This window comes from Canis aureus, chromosome 29 (genome assembly GCF_053574225.1).
Source record: "Canis aureus isolate CA01 chromosome 29, VMU_Caureus_v.1.0, whole genome shotgun sequence".
In the NCBI taxonomy this organism is placed as follows: domain Eukaryota; kingdom Metazoa; phylum Chordata; class Mammalia; order Carnivora; family Canidae; genus Canis; species Canis aureus.
The window spans coordinates 28555898-28572573 of record NC_135639.1 but is presented as its reverse complement, the minus strand read 5'-3'; the positions used below and the strand labels follow the sequence as shown (position 1 = coordinate 28572573).

Here is a 16676-nt window from a genome sequence, read left to right as displayed (position 1 = left end):
TAAGGAGAGCACATGATGAGATGAGCACTGGGTGTTATACTATGTGTTGGCAAACTGAATTTAAATAAGAAAAATTTAAAAAATAATACAAGGCCTATTGGTAATGTTTGGGATTCTTAAATATAGCTCTGTGCTCTCACTGTCCTTTCCAATTTCATTCATTCAGCAAATATTTTCTGGGCACCTAATAAATACCAGGTACTGTTGTGGGTGCTGGAGACTTAGTAGTGACCTGTCCTGGTGGAAGGAGACAGGCAACAAACATTGTAGGAAGTGCCATTTGGTGGTTAAGTGCTATGGAGTAAAATATAGCAAAGGAAGTCTACTTCTAGGTTGGTCTATAAAGGAAGAAAATATAGAAATGAGCTTGTGCATCAAAGACAAGGGACTTACCATTCGGTGTACAGGCTTCTACAGGGCAGCAAGCATGAAAAGAAAACAGACAGCTGCTTAGAGGTAAAGCTAATGCCGATTTTCACATTCTTCCTAGAATGTCTTAGTTCAACTAATGCTTATCAGTTGGGCAGACAAAAAAAAAAAATGACATGGGATAAAGGGAAATTATGAGTATCTATGGAGGCATATCTAGTCCATTAAAAAGTTAGTAAGCCCCTAACTTCACTTTGGTCTACTTAGGCATACATTATATTCTTATAACCTACCTAAGTGCAGGAGAATCTCATCTGAAGGTCAAGAATAAGTGAACTGGGTCTTCGTACCTATAGTCTTGTTTATTTAGACCAAACTATCTTCCTGGCTGCTTCTTACCTGATATGCTAATTTAATACTCTGTATCTACAAAGCGGGAAGCCATTGAAGATTTTCAAGGGAAAAGGCAATACAATGAGAGAAGGGCAAGTTACATACAGGACCTGTAATAACGTATCATTTATGATTAAAATAAGATAGGTCATAAGAAATCTAGATGTGCGGACAGACTTCTCAAAGGCAGAACTAAAGAATTATGATGGAAGTGCAATGGGATCAAAACTCTTACTTGAGATCTGCCAATGAGTCCTGAAGATGCTTCTGGATCTTCTCATCCTTCTCATAGATTTCCAGCAGTGAAATGGCCTCATCATGATTCTGGCAGTAAACCTTGTATGTTCCCTCAAGCTCATCCCGGTGATCGAGAAACACAGGCCCTTTGGAATATACGTAAACATAGTGTTTTTAGTAACTTTCTTCTCAGTAGCCTCAATAGAGAGTGGATAATCAGACTTGGGTCATTATGTAAAATAGATTTCTTTCTATGAGACATGTTTAAAATGATCTAAAAACCAGTCCCTTACACATTACTACACACCCAGAGTCTCCTGACGCTTTTTTCTCATCTTGACCTGCTCGTCTTAATCAGCCAAGACCTGAGCATGTCCTATCCTTTCCTTCCTCACTAAATCTTGTCCTGGCTGTATCAGAATCTTTCCTTGGTCAGACTAGTAACACTAACTTAACGCTGCTTTCACCAGCATCCTGCATTACCTTGATTTTTTTTTTGCTGAGTTATCCCCCTCTCTGTACACTTTTTCCATTTCTCTTCCTGGATCATAGAACTGCTCGAAAGGTACACTGTTGAGGGGGTGAGGGGAAGGCTTAGTGCAGAACAGTTTGAATAATTCACTACCACTTGTGTGATATTTTTAAGATTTTATTTATTAAAAAAAAAAAAGATTTTATTTATTCATGAGAGACACAGAGAGAAAGAGGCAGAGACATAGGCAGAGGGAGAAGCAGGCTCCCTGCAGGAAGCCCGACGTGGGACTCAATCCTGGGACTCCGTGATCACGCCCTGAGCTAAGGCAGACGCTCAACTGCTGAGCCACCCAGGTGTCCCCCACTTGTGGGATTTTTAAAAAATGGGGGATGGGGTCCAGGATAGAGAAGATACATATGTAATTGCTGGTATATGACAAACTCTCTGGTAGGCAACCGAAGAAAACTTAGTAACACTGGGTGCTTTTAGTTTGAAGAGCTGATGGCTAAGGAATGGATAAGAGACTTTTTATTAAATAGCTCTTTGTAACTTTATGTACCATGTGAATATATTAAAAATAAGTTGGCAGCCTGGGTGGCTCAGTGGTTGAGCGTGTCTACCTTCAGCTCAGGACATGATCCCAGATCCTGGGATCGAGTCCTGCATCGGGCTCCCTGTGAGGAGCCTGCTTCTCCCTTGGGCTATGTCTCTGCTTCTCTCTCTGTGTCTCATGAATAAATAAATAAATAAATAAAATCTAAAAAAAAAGTTAAATTAAAAATATAGTAAAATAAAAAACAAAGAAATATATTAAATAAACTTAATAAACTTAACCTCCCCCAAAATTGCTTTTGCAATTCATGTCAATCTGCCCTTTGCAAGTGGCTCACCAAAGCTTTCATTTGCCCTGATTCTGTTATTGTGTCCTTTTCTCTCCCAGGTGAGTCAGGTAAACACTGCCTAGTTTAAGCCAACATCATGATCCCATTCTCCTTTCTAGTGCTCAGGCATATGCATATGACACAGTTGTGGCCAATGAGAAATAAAGAGAAATCTGATAGGAGAGCACTAAGCAAGGTTTGCTCACTCTTAAATGACACAGGGTTACTTTTCCCTTCTGCTGATGTTGTCATATGTGTGGTGGGATGATTTGAACTGTGTGGTTCTATGATAGGATGTCCCTTCCCACGCTGTATCAGAGCTGGTCTGTGTGACCAACAGAATATGGCAGAAATAATGGTATGTCACATTGGGGCTCAGTTAGAGAAGACACTGTGGGACTCCAATCTTGAGCCTTTTCTCCCTCTTGGATCACGCACTGGGAAAAGCCAGCTGCCATGTCCTGAGGACAGTCCATGGAGAGGCTCACAAGGCAAGGAAGGAGGGCCTGAAGAGCTGAGGGAGCTTCCTTGAAGAGGATCTCTGAGCCCCAGAGGACGGCAGTCCAAGCCAACAGCTTGACTCCAACCTAATGAGAGATCCTGAGCCAGAAGTGCCCAACTAAGTCACTCCTGGATTCCTCAGCCACAAGCACTGGGGATAGTTTCTTATTTAAAGCTGCAAAGTTTTGGTATAATTTGTTTCACAGCAATAGATAATAGTTTCTTTGTTTATTAAAAACAGATGACTAAAAAAAAAAAAGAAAAAAAAAAAACAGATGACTGTTTTTCAAACATTTTTGACAATGACCCACAAAACATTTTAAATGACTCAGTATACTTATATGTAGAATTGAAAGTGTCCAAAAACTATAGCTGTGTTTATTATTTAGAGTACATTCTGAAATTTTCTATTTTATTGAAAAAAATATATACTGGGTACAACTTGCTCTAGTGATCTCATGATCCATCAACAGGCTGCAACTGTCAATTTGGACAACGACATCTAAAATCTCGTCTATTGCTAACATCCTGTGGCACCTCAAAGTAGGCTATAGAGGAGAAGGAGAGGAGAGGGCCTGGTGATCTCTGAACTAAGTAGCTAGAACTTCATTTTTCTACTTAGTACCAGCAAGGTTGCTTCACCCTTTACTTTTGATGCATGAAATTTAACAAAAGGTTGGGGGGGGGGGCTGCTTCTGAAGTAATGGCAGGAGCTCATACCCACAGCGTCGCTGATTTCCAGATCCGCCAATAACTGCTTTGAGACCTTAATCACCATCTGCATATTTCCAAAAAGTCCTTCAAAGTCAATGTTTGGTATCTGAGAAAGGGAGACAAAATGAAAAGATGCATTGAAATGAAATTAATGGCATATCATTTTCATGTTAGGAACATCTCTTCAAGGATGATACAAAACTGTTCAAAGTCATCTGCACTCACTGTCACAAAGATTCCAGAACAGAAGTGTGCCAACATTATCTTTGGTGTCACTCTTTGTCCTTGATCACACTCTGCTTGACCCCATCTCCCATTACCTTAGTAAAAAGACTATGTTATCAATTTGGTCTAGAATTACATTGGGATACAAAGTCCCACCCAAAGTCTGATGGCAGTGCCCACTTCCTATACAAGTTCTTTGGAGTGAATGTTCCAGAAGTACAAACCCAAGCCAGGCCCAGATGGTCAAGTAACAAGCAATAAGGACAGTAAATCCCCAGGATGCTGTTACCTTTTTTTCCCCTACCTTCAGCATCTAGACAAGTACCTGGCACACACAAGACAGTTAGGGTTTCCTGGGTAAACACTGTACTGTCAGGTGCCGGAGCCACCAAACCCATCATCCCCAGACTTCATTATTATACAACCTTCCCAATGCAGTGATAATCCAGACTAGCTGGGAGTGTCTTTAGGAGCCACAGAGCAGGAAGTGGCTGGGACATGTCCTGCAGTAAGTCTGATAAGTTAACAGTGGACAAGAAGTGACAGGACGCTAAAAACTAAGTTGATGACACATTCATGTCAGGACCCTTGTATTAAGAGCAGCAGCAACCACAGCCTTTACTTCAAATCCAGTAACCCTTGTGGTGAAAGCGCCCATAACCTAATGGCTTGGAGAATCACATCACATTCAGGGTAAAGCGAGCTTTCTCCACAGCTCCCACCTGCGTCTGCTGCAGGGGTGCCATGATGTGTTCGATGCACATTTCCAGATCCCGAACATAGTCTCTTTCCGTCTGGAGAAGTTCTTCTATCACCTTGGCTCTCTTCTCCAGCATCCTCTGCTCTGGGTTTTCAGTGTACATGGACCCAGGTGGGGCCACCGGTGATGAAGACTGGGAGGAGAGGAGGGTCATTTCTAGAAGGGGAAGAGAGAACTCGTCAGCAGCTCTGAGTGTGGAAGCACGACTCTTCAATAGTTTAGGCTGAAAAGAACACATTCCTTGCGAACCAAAGTCTCACTGCTATCAACCACCAGGAAATCCAATCACACATCAGTTCTAATTATGAACAGATGAAGGGCTGAGAAACTCATTTCTGCAGAGAACTTCTCTCATCTGTGTGATAGCATTTCTAGAATTTGCCCTAAAAAAGGAAAAGCTGGCCCATTTTAGGAGGACAAATCAGTGTCCACAACCTCTTGAGAAAGAGGTTGAGAGAGGTGCTTTTCTTATAAAGAATTGCTTTCACTTAATTAAGTATAAGACCCAGTGCATGAGGTCAGCAGCAGAAATACCAAATTGGAAATCAAAAACATTGATATAGCACATTAAATATTATTGGGAATATCACAATGCCAACTAAGAAGAGTTAGAGAGGAATTACATGTCTGAGAACTAGGTGACTATAGGGCCTATTGTGTTCCAGTCATTGTAACAGAGGATTAACATATACAATGAAATACACAAAAATTATTTAGATTCTCCCTATCGAAACTTTTTTTTTTTCTTTCCCCTATCGAAACTTTAATAAAGACTCTGGCACCTTGTTACTTCAAATATCCTAGAAGATACAAAGGTACTAGAAAGATGAAGTTCTTTTTAATGGTATTTTCAGTCCAAAGAACCTCTATAGAACCACATCGCATGATTTAAAAGTGAAAACCAGTATGTACCTTGTCATTTGCTTTTACCCAGGAAATCGACATGATGAGAGTTATTTATAAAGATGGGACAGTATGGCATTTGTTCATTTAAAATAAACATTAAACACCAAAATAAATAATTGAAAAAAATTCCAATGCAGCAATCTCTGCTCAGTTTATTTCAAATTCCTTAAGATCCACTTTAAAAAAAAAATCCGGGATCCCTGGGTGGCGCAGTGGTTTGGCGCCTGCCTTTGGCCCAGGGCGCGATTCTGGAGACCCGGGATCGAATCCCACGTCGGGCTCCCGGTGCATGGAGCCTGCTTCTCCCTCTGCCTCTCTCTCTCTCTCTCTCTCTCTCTCTGTGTGACTATCATAAATAAATAAAAAAAAATAAAAAAAAAATCCTACAAATTTATTAAGTAAATATACTAATTTAAGTGTGATCACAAGAATATTTTTAGCAGATGTAAGAAGCAAAAACACTCCTGTTTACACTACTTATGGAAAACTAGGCTTTCACATCAGATTTTAGTCTTCAAAAATCTCTAAGGACTCTTCTCTAAGGACTTAGGAATTCCAATGTTTAAAAGAGGATGTGCCCAGATTCTGGTTTCTGAGAACTACTCTCCACTCAAAGAAAGCAGAGTTCTTTAGAGAAATAGCTAATTCCAAGACTGAGGCAAGGAGAGTATAGGTGAACCAGAAACATCTAATGGCAGAAAATAAGAAAGTGCTCAACAAAATGATGGAGGTATTTCCAAAAGGCATGGAGCTGGCTCGAAGGAGCTCCCATTGGCTAAATCTGGTACCGTTTGAGTAACAAAGTAAATAAGTACAGCAATGGACTATAATCCACTGACTAAAGAATCCATGAATTCATATTGATAACATGCAAGTACATGAATGGGGAAGAAGACAGTTTTTTCTTATATATAATGTCAACTAATAAATATAGAAGAAATTATGGGAATTAGAAAATCAGCATTTTGCAATGATTAGCATAAAATGTGGCCCAAGCACAAATCATCAGTGGATGATTCTGATGGTGGTGGTGAGGTCTGATGATCAGGATATACGCCCAGTTTTGAGTTAGTTATGACAAATTACTTATTAATTACAGAAATGAAAAATAGTGACTATATATAGTGGAGAAAAGGAAAATATGATCACTGAGTAATCAGAATTCGCATCATCAATAAGGGGCAGAAAGACCATATGTTTTTCCATTTGTCATATCTGGAAACAATACAATATCCCATATGTGATATCCCAGTCAAAAACGCATCATCTGAAACAAATCTTGAGTAAACATCAGACAACTGCAAACTGATGGTTTGTATTCTTCAAAATGTCATGTTATGAAAGACAAAGAGGGCCTCTGGCTAAGTCAGTGGAACATGTGACTCTTGATCTTGGGGTCTCAGGGTGTACAGTTTACTTATAAAAAAGAAAAGAAAGACAAGGAAGCCCGAGAATTCTCAAAGATGACTGAGGAGATGGCAAATAAATGCCACGTGTGATTCTGAGCTGGGTCCTGATCTAGGGAAAAAGCTGCTACAAAAGACATTACATTACTAGGGCAACTGGTAAAGTTGTAATACATACTGTAGATAAATGATTAAGTCAGAGAAAAATTCCCTCAAATGGCAAATCTATGTGGTTATGTATGACATCCATGGTTCATACAAAATACACATGGAAGCTTATGAAAGGACATGATATGTCCAACCTACACTCAGTCAGAAAAAAGTGTGTGTGTGGGTGTGTGGAGAGAGAGAATGAACAGAAAAACCCAGCAAAATGCTAAACACTGGTGGATGTGAATAAAGGCTATGCAGGAGATTCTTTGTACTACTGCAATAATCTGTACATTTTTTATCATTCAAAATAAAGTTTAAAAAGATATAATGGAAAAATATCTTTCTTGAACTTTTTTTGGTAGCATGACAAAATTTCAAGCATAATCCTATTTGGTTTCTTTTTTTAAAAGATTTTATTTATTTATTTATTTATTTATTTATTTATTTATTTATTTATTTATTTATTTATGAGAGGCACAGAGAGAGAGAGAGAGAGAGATGCAGAGACACAGGCAGAGGGAGAAGCAGGCTCCACACAGGAGGCCTGACTTGGGACTCGATCCTGGGTCTCCAGGACCAGGCCCTGGGCTGAAGGCAGCGCTAAACCGCTGAGCCACCTGGGCTGCCCGCATAATCCTATTTGACTAGAGTGCTAAATCATAATCCTAAATTAATTGCGGCATATGTAAAACTTATTTTTAATAGGCTTGTTTAGAGTTTTCTTTGCAATTTCAAGCAACAGGATCTCAATCCCAAATATGGTCTCTCCAGTGGCAAGTTAAGAGAAACTCATTTTTAAAATGTATTATCTTCTTTATTTGGGTATAATTGACATATAACACTATATTCCCTTCAGGCATATATTATTTTTAGAAGACACCCATTTTTAATATGACTAAAAAGTTCTGAAAGGGAGAACACTTGTTGAATTCCCACCATAGGCAATACACTTTATATATTTGATTATGTCCCTGAACTCATTTAATATTCATGTCAAAACTCTGAAGTTGTATTATTACTTGATTTAATAGAATACCTGGGTTTTGAGAGGCTGACCAACTTGTCAGAGCTTATGTAGCGAGCAAATGGCAGTTCTGGAATTTGAATCTAAATATATTTCAATCCAAATCCTATCGCTTAATCCTGTACCATTTTGCCTCCCTGGCCTGGAATCTCAACTAGAAAAGGTCAGGGGTTTATTTGCTTCAAATCTTGAAAATTACCCGGAAAATATTCTATCTCAGGAATCAAAACTCTATTAATTATAATAGTTGAAAGTTTAAAATACCATCAAGTACTCATCAATCAAAAGCCAGCAACCTACAGTAAGAAACTCGGATTTCTATTATTATTATTATTGTTTTTAAAGATTTTATTTATTCATGAGAGACAGAGAGAGAGAGAGAGAGAGAGGCAGAGACACAGAGGGAAAAGCAGGCTCCATGCAGGGAGCCTGACACAGGACTGGATCCCAGGATCACGAAGGCAGGCGCTAAACTACTGAGCCACCCGGGGATAACTCGGATTTTTAATAAAAGAGAAAAAAGAAATGGTAACAATTCCTTTGACCTACTGGCATGAAGCTAGCTAGTTATTTATTTATTTATTTATTTATTTATTTATTTATTTATTTATTTTTGCAGGTGCATTTATAAATTCTTGGACTGCCTTTAAAATACCAAGAACTTTAGCATGATTTTAAATCCCTGTGGAATGTATCTGCAATTTTGACAAAATTCTACATGTTTCTGAAGACATAGGTCACCCTCAAGGTCTACACATATCAGTGCTCAAGATTAAGTCAAACTAGAACTATCTGGCTTGAAATGACTCCAAACGTAAAACCCCTTTTCCATTATCCCAAATACATCCTAAGGAAAGTCTGATCTAAAATTTTAGTATCTGGGACGACCAAGCAGGAGAAGGTGGCCTCCTGGCTCAGCTAGCTGCAGTAGAGAGAGGGGCTTTGAATCTTGCTCTTCCCTGCTCTGGCCGGGAACCCTGGGGAACTGGGCAAAGGTCACATTTCCCTGTAGGCCTCAATGTCCTCACCTGTAAAATGAGTAATAATGCCTGCTTTGCCAAGCTGTTGAGGGAATAAACAAGGGAATAAATGGACACAAGTTAGTTCTTTTCCCACAGAGGGCCAGAAAATGCTGTCTGTAGCAAATTAAGGTAAGGTGCCCCAAGTAGAAGGGCTCTGTCCAATTCCTGGAACACTCTGCTCTTCTCTAAGAACAATAAAAGCTGAGGAAGCACATGGAGGAGGCTGCGGCCAGGACCAGCCTCCAGCGGCCGTGCGCAGACCAGCTCCCACCTTCTTCCCCGAAGGTCCTGGAGGAATTGAGGAGCTGGAGCCAGAGCTGGCTGCACAAATTTATTCTCTCTGGTAAAACAATGCGTACGGGGTAGTTTTTTCCTTTTGTTCCCTTTCCCAGCTCCCCGCCCCCCCCAAGTCCCGATTCCCCTCCCCTCAAGAGGTGCCCACCCCCAGGCTAGTGGGCGCCCCCAGGCTCCCTCCAGGGCGTAAGGAAGGCGTCCCGGGAGCCCGAGCTTCGCGCAACTCCACAAGCCACACTTGAGAGCACAGTCACAGAAAGAGCCACTCACTTCTCCCCTCCGCAAGGCCGGCTCTGCGTCTGGCGGGGAAATCTCTGACCTGCCGGCAGGTCCCGGGCACCCGGGCTGCGCCACCTGCCGCCGCGGGCTCCTGCCCCGCCGCACCCCGCACCCCGGCTCCCCCGCACCTGCGGCGCCCAGTGGCTGCTGCCGGACGGGTGGGTGGGTCCCAGGCTAACGGGCAGAGCAGAATCTTCCCAGAGCGCTGGAATGCTCCGCAACCCCCAAATCCTTTGAATAGGGTAGGCATTTCCCCCAGGCTTTCCCACATTTACATATGAATCGCCGAGTCCCCCAGGCTATCAGGGCAGGGCCGGTTCTAAAGGATGGAGCTGGAATCCTTCCGAGGGGAACGAGCTGCAGGCTGCGGCCCGCCTTCGCTCGGGCTTCGGGCTTCGGCACCTTCCCCTCCTGCATTCCCTTCCCGGTTCTCACTTCTGGAGTTTTCATCGAAGGGTATTACTCTCACTTTGCCTGTCCCTACTAAGCTTTATGGGGGGGGAGGGGGGTGTCTCTTTAGGGAAGAATCTGAAGGCCCATCCATCTCTCACTTAAGAGGCCGCACTGTGAAGTAGGTGGCATTGGTCTACTGTCTGCCTGGGGACCTGGCTTTCTGCAGGTCCCCCTCTCTGGCCCAGGCCAGCCCTCTCCAGGCCCGGGCTTTGCCTAGGGACCTGGGCCTCCTACTTTGGGGACCTTACCCTACAGCCATCAGAATGCAGATCTCAGTGGGCTGGGCCCCGCTTGGCAAGAAGTGCACAGAGTAATTCACGGAACCGGGAACCCTGCTCACAGCTCCCAAGCATTTACACTTTGAAAGAAACCAAGGAAACAAAAGCTGCAGAAAAAGAAGCCATCTTTGTAAAAAAACAAAAACAAAACAGAAAGAAAAAGAAAACCTGCAAAAACCACTACGTGTTTCCATAATGGATATAATATGGCAGTGCAAGGAAAAAGGACAGGAAGAAGGCACCCCCCTTCATCAGTTGGCCCCGGGCCTCAGGGTGGGAGCTGGATTTAGGGCCGAAGGCTCAAGGGGGGTGAGGGGTGGGTGGGTGTTGCGCTTCCTAATCTCATAAGAATCTGTTGTGGTAGCGCCAGTAATTGAAAATAAACTAATGCTAACTAAGAAACGTCTCTATTGGTGAAATCTGGGGCCATCTCAGAGATGGCAGCTTCTGGCGAAGAGGCCTTCCCGCCCCGTCTAGAGTCGCACCCGCTCTGGGAGGCTCACCCGGCAGGCCCAGGCCGCAGGCCCAGGCGGAGCCCCACGCAGCCGCTTCCCTGCAGCCGCTTCCCTCCACCCGCTAGCGCAACTCCTCTTAACGTTGCATTTGAACAACTACTTACAGGGCACTTACTGGGAGTGTCAAGCACTGTTCTAAGCACTTTACGAACATTGGTGTTTCTAATCCTCCCAACCACCCTACCACATCCTCCCCGTTGTACAGTTGAGGAACGACGACGAGAAGTTGAGTGAACTGGCTGCGGAGCGCAGGCCTGGGATAGGGGCCGAGCAGGCTCCCGCCTCTGGGCCCCTGACCTGTAGCTACTCCCTCTGCGGGCAAATCCGTGCAACTTGGGATCTGAATTCTACCTGTGGGGTTTGGTGGCCACCAGGTAGCTAATAATAAGACAGAGTGGCCCTAAAGCACAACTTAACCTCTGTGGGAGCCTCGACCCCCCCACCATTAAGTGAACAATATATCTTTAAGCATATCTGCGTATGTTCACGTGATGATATGTATAAAACCCCATTTAGTAGAATGTAAGTAATCCCTCAGAATCCAATGTAGTGTCACACACAGTAAATATCCAATAGTATTCTGGATAATTTATGGCAGAACACACGTGAAACAAAGGAAAAGGCTTCTTTTATCCTATCTTCTGATGGCTTTCCGACTTACATATTAGCCATCTTCCTCAGGTAAGGGGAGAGCCCCCTTCAAGAAACCTCAGCTCTTTCTTGTGACCTTGACAGATGTGCCACCCCAAGGGATAGGGCAGCAGGTAAAAACTTGTAATACTTTCTCTACTTCTTAAAATAAAAAAAAGTCAAAACTTCTAACTCAGGAGTCTACTTTTAGAAATTTATTATATGTAAATCATTGGACAAATGCACAAGATGTACATATGGGGATGTTCTCCGATGTGTACAAAAACTCAGAAGCAATCTTTTTCCCCAAAGGGGCCTGGTTAAATAAGTTTCGGCATATCTACAGAACAGAATAGTATCATAGCTGTTGAGATTTATACTTACTAACACAGAATGCTGTCTCTGTGTGGTTAGTTGAAAAAAGTATATTACAAAATAGTCTATGAACGAATAGCCATTTTGTTAAAAAGGGAAAATACTTTTGGTGCATATATTTGAAAATGAGAAAATCTTGACAGGATGGAAATTCCGATATTTTTTTCCTTGCTTTGACCGTATCTTCTAATATTTCTAGAGTGAACACGTAACGTTGATACAACAAAGAGCAATAAAATGGAAGAAATTTTCTGTAAAATGAGAATATTCTAATACCAACAGTTCTCCATTTCTGCTAATCCATTTCAAATTTTTTCTTCACTTTTTAATGAGCTAAGGTCTCTTTCCTGACCCGATCCCTGTAGACTGCTGAAGACCGTAGGTCAGGAAACAGGGCTGAAGTCACGATTAGCCAGTCTCCTAAGAAAAGCAAATCCACCAGTGCCTGTTTAGCTATCCTTTAGAAAACCCTGAGAGAAAGCTGTCTTTGTAAATATTACTCATTTTCGCCCCAGGCCCAAACAGAGGAATCAGAAATCCCAGTTTTCCGCCTTTCCACATCCCTCCAGCTGGGCCACCCAGCCCCCACCCTGTCTTTACTTTAGCACCTACAAGCCTCACAATGTGGAAAAGGTTTGCTCAACGTACAATTCTGGCACTGTGGTCACTGGCTTTTCTGCAGAGCTCATAGCCACCCAACTTCAGAGAGGAATCAATAACATTCAGGTCCAAAATCTCAACCAGAACTAAAAAAAACCTTCCCTGTGGCTTTTGCTCTGGAACTTCCCACCAGCTTTGGCAAGTAACCTCTAGCACAATCCCTGCTGGGAGGGTTTCCACCCCTGGGGCAGGAATGAGGAGTGGGGATGGGGGAAACTCAGCTCAAAACTTCTCATTTCCCCTTTCCTTTTCCAGGCCCTCTCTGGGCCCTCAGAAAATCAAATGAGTCAAGGGCTCAAAGTACTAGAGTCTGCAATTTCTTATACTGCCAGTATGGTCAGTTTAATTCTAGCACCAACTCAAACACCATTTTTGAACCCTCACCAAAGACACAGAAATCCTAGAGGGGTGTGCTATTGGTGGGACATTATTATTGTTATCTAATCTTTAGGTAGCAGAAGTGAAATTATCAAGAGGGCAAAGACAGTTTTCATCAAATAGTTCTCTAGGAATAAATGATCAGTTTGAGTAAGCAGATTTTTATTATAGTCAGCCAAAAAACTCTATATGAAAAGCTTTATTTTCCTAACACACACATATCTGATGCTATATTTACCAAGTCTCTTGAGGGAAGTTATTATTACTCTCATTTTACGAATGAGGAAATGGGCACAAAACAATGACATGGCTGGCCTGTGACCTGTGACCTCTGACCACAGGGCTGAGAAAGCTGCATATTCAAAACCAGCGTCCAAGGCCAGTGCTTTCTGTGAAAGGTCAAGGCCTGTTGTGGATTATGTCTTCTCCGTATGCATGTGGCCATTTCTGGCTTTATATTTTCAATTTTAATAATGATACTATAGTGATGTTTCAAAATTTGCTCATGTCCGTGCCCCTCTGGCTACTTCTCTGTGCTAGTCTATAAAATTAAACTTTCTTCAGTTTCTATGAGGTAGTTTACTTTGATTCCTTCCACTTGCCTTCATAATATTCTATGTATCTTTTATCACGTATACCCCACAAATCAATTCATCTGAATTATAATCCTGTTCAAGTTCTAACTATAAAACTGAATGAATATTTAATAGAGAGCTACTGAGCAGAGTCTTAGGCCATGGGGCAAGTAGAAAAAGTTGAAATGCCCTCAAAAGCTTTCTTTAGTCTCATCAGGAAAGCCATGTCATCTGGCCTGTGTTCAGGAAGAGCAAATGCAGTAGGATTAAACTGGATGGCCTTTAAATTTTTCTCATTTGACTTAATGAATCTAGTTGAACGGGCAAAACATAAGCTTATGCAACAAAAGAATAATGTAAAATAGAAACAAATTAAGCATTAAGGGCTTTGGTTATATTTATTTGAATGAACCCAATCTCAAAGATTCTTTCCTAGTGTGATCTGATATTTTGATGGTAAAACCTCATTAAACTTAGGGTATCTTAGGGTGTCATTATATACTATTATCTAATTTTCTGGCTGAAACATGGGGAAAAAAATAAAACCTCAATACAAGGGAAATATAAATCAGGTTTTTCCTGGGACCCCAGTCGTAAGTGCCAAGTTGGTTTAAATAAGGTTGAGGCATCCAGCAGTCACCCCATACCCCATATCTCCCCTGGCTTCCACTTCTGGGCTGTAAGAGAAGCTGCTTCCAAGATCTTGAGAGGGCAGTGGGTATAGTGAATACTCAAAAAAACCCTTGGAATCTAGTCCTGCCTCCCCTCCTACCTGTGTGACCTGTCTGGGCTGTTGTTCCCATCTATCTATAACAAAGGGGTTGGGCCCGTTGGTCACTTCCAAGATTTAAAATCTTACATGACTTCCCACTCTGTTACTTCACTTACTCCTCAGTTTGGAGTAACCACATCAACTTCTAACTAGTCCCACAAGGAGTGTCACTTGGTATGTAAGGCCTCTTTGGACTCACCTAAGCAGTTAGCCACTTCCTCTCAGCGAGCCCTGAGGACAGGGCTAGCTCAGTGTACTTCCAGTATTTGTTTTCTTCATCATTGAACATGACAAGCCCAGCTTGTCTCTCTGCCTTTCTGCTCACCTTTAAGCCCAGCCAGATGAAGGCCTCTCTAGTCTCTGGATTGGTCTTTTCCCAAATTTCTCTTCTCAAGCAGCAATACAAAAAAATATGTACTATTTTGTCTTTTTGTTGTTGTTGTTTTTAACACAGCCAAGTCACACTTATTCTAGGTGTGTGATGCCGGTTCAACTTTTGAAAATCAAATAATGTAATTCACCACATCAACAGGCAAAAGAAGAAAAATAATATAACCAGGTCAACTGATAGAGAAAAAACTGTATCTGAAAAAAATCCAACATCCACTTATTATAATAAATATCAGAAAACTAGGAGTAGAGTGGAGCTATCTCAACTTGGAACAGAACATGTATTAAAACCCTAGGGTGGGGATCCCTGGGTGGCTCAGCGGTTTATCACCCGCCTTTGGCAGGGCGTGATCCTGGAGTCCTGGGACCGAGTCCCACATCAGGCTCCCTGCATGGAGCCTGCTTCTCCCTCTGCCTGTGTCTCTGCCTCTCTCTCTCTCTTTCTCTGTCTCTCATGAATAAATAAATAAAATCTTTAAAAAAATAAAACCCTAGGATACTTATCTTTTGATGTCATATGCTGTGTCCCAAAATAGAATATTTCATTTGACAACACACATTGACTGAGCCTATGTCAAGTTATTAGGTTCTGGAAACATTATCTTTACCACCATCACAAAACTTAGATGCTACTGGACTTTTGTGCATACCTAATGTATACCTAATCCATAGGATTTAGCAACTGGCACTTAATAAATGGCAACAATTATTATAATTTAAAGTGCCTTAAGCATTACTCTGCTACAATTGGGATAAAAGACTACCCAAAGATCTTTAAAAATCAGGAACTATCCTAACTTTTTTTTTTTTTTTTTTTAATGATAGGCACGCAGTGAGAGAGAGAGAGAGAGGCAGAGACACAGGCAGAGGGAGAAGCAGGCTCCATGCACCGGGAGCCCGACGTGGGATTCGATCCCGGGTCTCCAGGATCGTGCCCTGGGCCAAAAGCAGGCGCCAAACCGCTGCGCCACCCAGGGATCCCGAACTATCCTAACTTTGATGAAAATTTTAGTTAAAATTTAGGACATAGGACACTGAGGATAAATCAGGTTTCAATTTTCCTCTAAGCAGGGCAGAGACTGGAGAGCAAGAAAATCGAATTCCCTATCTCCAAATCACTGAGGAAAGAGCTAGAGGAATTCAACCATATTTGCTAAGTATTGCTGTGAGTCACCACTAAGTAGAAGCATCTCCACATTTCAGTAGATGCCAAGATGTGCATTTTTTTAAAACATTTTAACATCTCTAAAAGCAAAATGTGTTTTCCAAGTAATAGCATGTTAACATTTAGTTAGAAGTCTTCTTTTTAATGGCACCTAAACTTATTCAAGGTCTTAGAATAGATGGTGTTTAGATTCAATAAAATGTAATATATTCCATCTATCTCCTCTCAATTTACTATTAGAAGAAAGGGGTTTCTTGATAGAGTGGAATGAGGTCCACTGTGTATACAAACGCGTACCTTCCCACCAGAAATCACTGTGTGCGGGCACTCTCCCACCACCGTGGCTTGACAGCCTGATGGTCATGCCCAATGTGGGCACTTCATGGTTTCTCAGGAAATATCAAATTGGAAAACTCTGGGGCACCCACTCTGTGGGTATGTCAAGGTTCTGAGTTCCCACTTTGACATCTCATTTAAGACCTGCCATGGTTTTGCAAGTTAGCTGCTTTGATTCACCCTTCCTCCCACTGCACCCTCTAATATCCTCTGATCCAAATGAAAGAAAATGCTCCATAAGAGTACCTCTTCCGGGATGCTTGGGTGGCTCAGTGGTTGAGCATATGCCTTTGGCTCAGGGCATGATCCCGGGGTTCAGGGTCAAGTCCCACATTGGGCTCCTTGCAGGGAGCCTGCATCTCCCTCTGCCTATGTCTCTGCCTCTCTCCGTGTGTCTCTCATGAGTAAATAAATACAATTCTTAAGGGCAGCCCACATGGCTCAGTGGTTTAGTGCCACCTTCAGCCCAGGGCCTGATCCTGGAGACCCGGAATCGAGTCCCACGTCAGG

At 42.2% G+C, this 16676-nt stretch overlaps 1 protein-coding gene across 3 annotated transcripts in view; it reads right to left on the bottom strand.

Annotated features, from left to right (window-relative positions):
- Positions 1-16676, bottom strand: part of DNMBP (dynamin binding protein) — a 107624-nt gene that overhangs the window by 19149 nt on the left and 71799 nt on the right. For 2 of the 3 annotated variants that reach the window (XM_077878015.1, XM_077878016.1), the window contains 4 exons: positions 4518-4711; positions 3577-3676; positions 998-1145; positions 394-411 (listed from right to left, as the gene is read on the bottom strand). In XM_077878015.1, coding sequence (XP_077734141.1) covers positions 394-411; positions 998-1145; positions 3577-3676; positions 4518-4711 — 460 coding nt within the window. Of the gene's footprint in view, positions 1-393; positions 412-997; positions 1146-3576; positions 3677-4517; positions 4712-9630; positions 9724-16676 lie in introns of those variants that run through there. The other variant, XM_077878017.1, reaches the window with a different exon arrangement.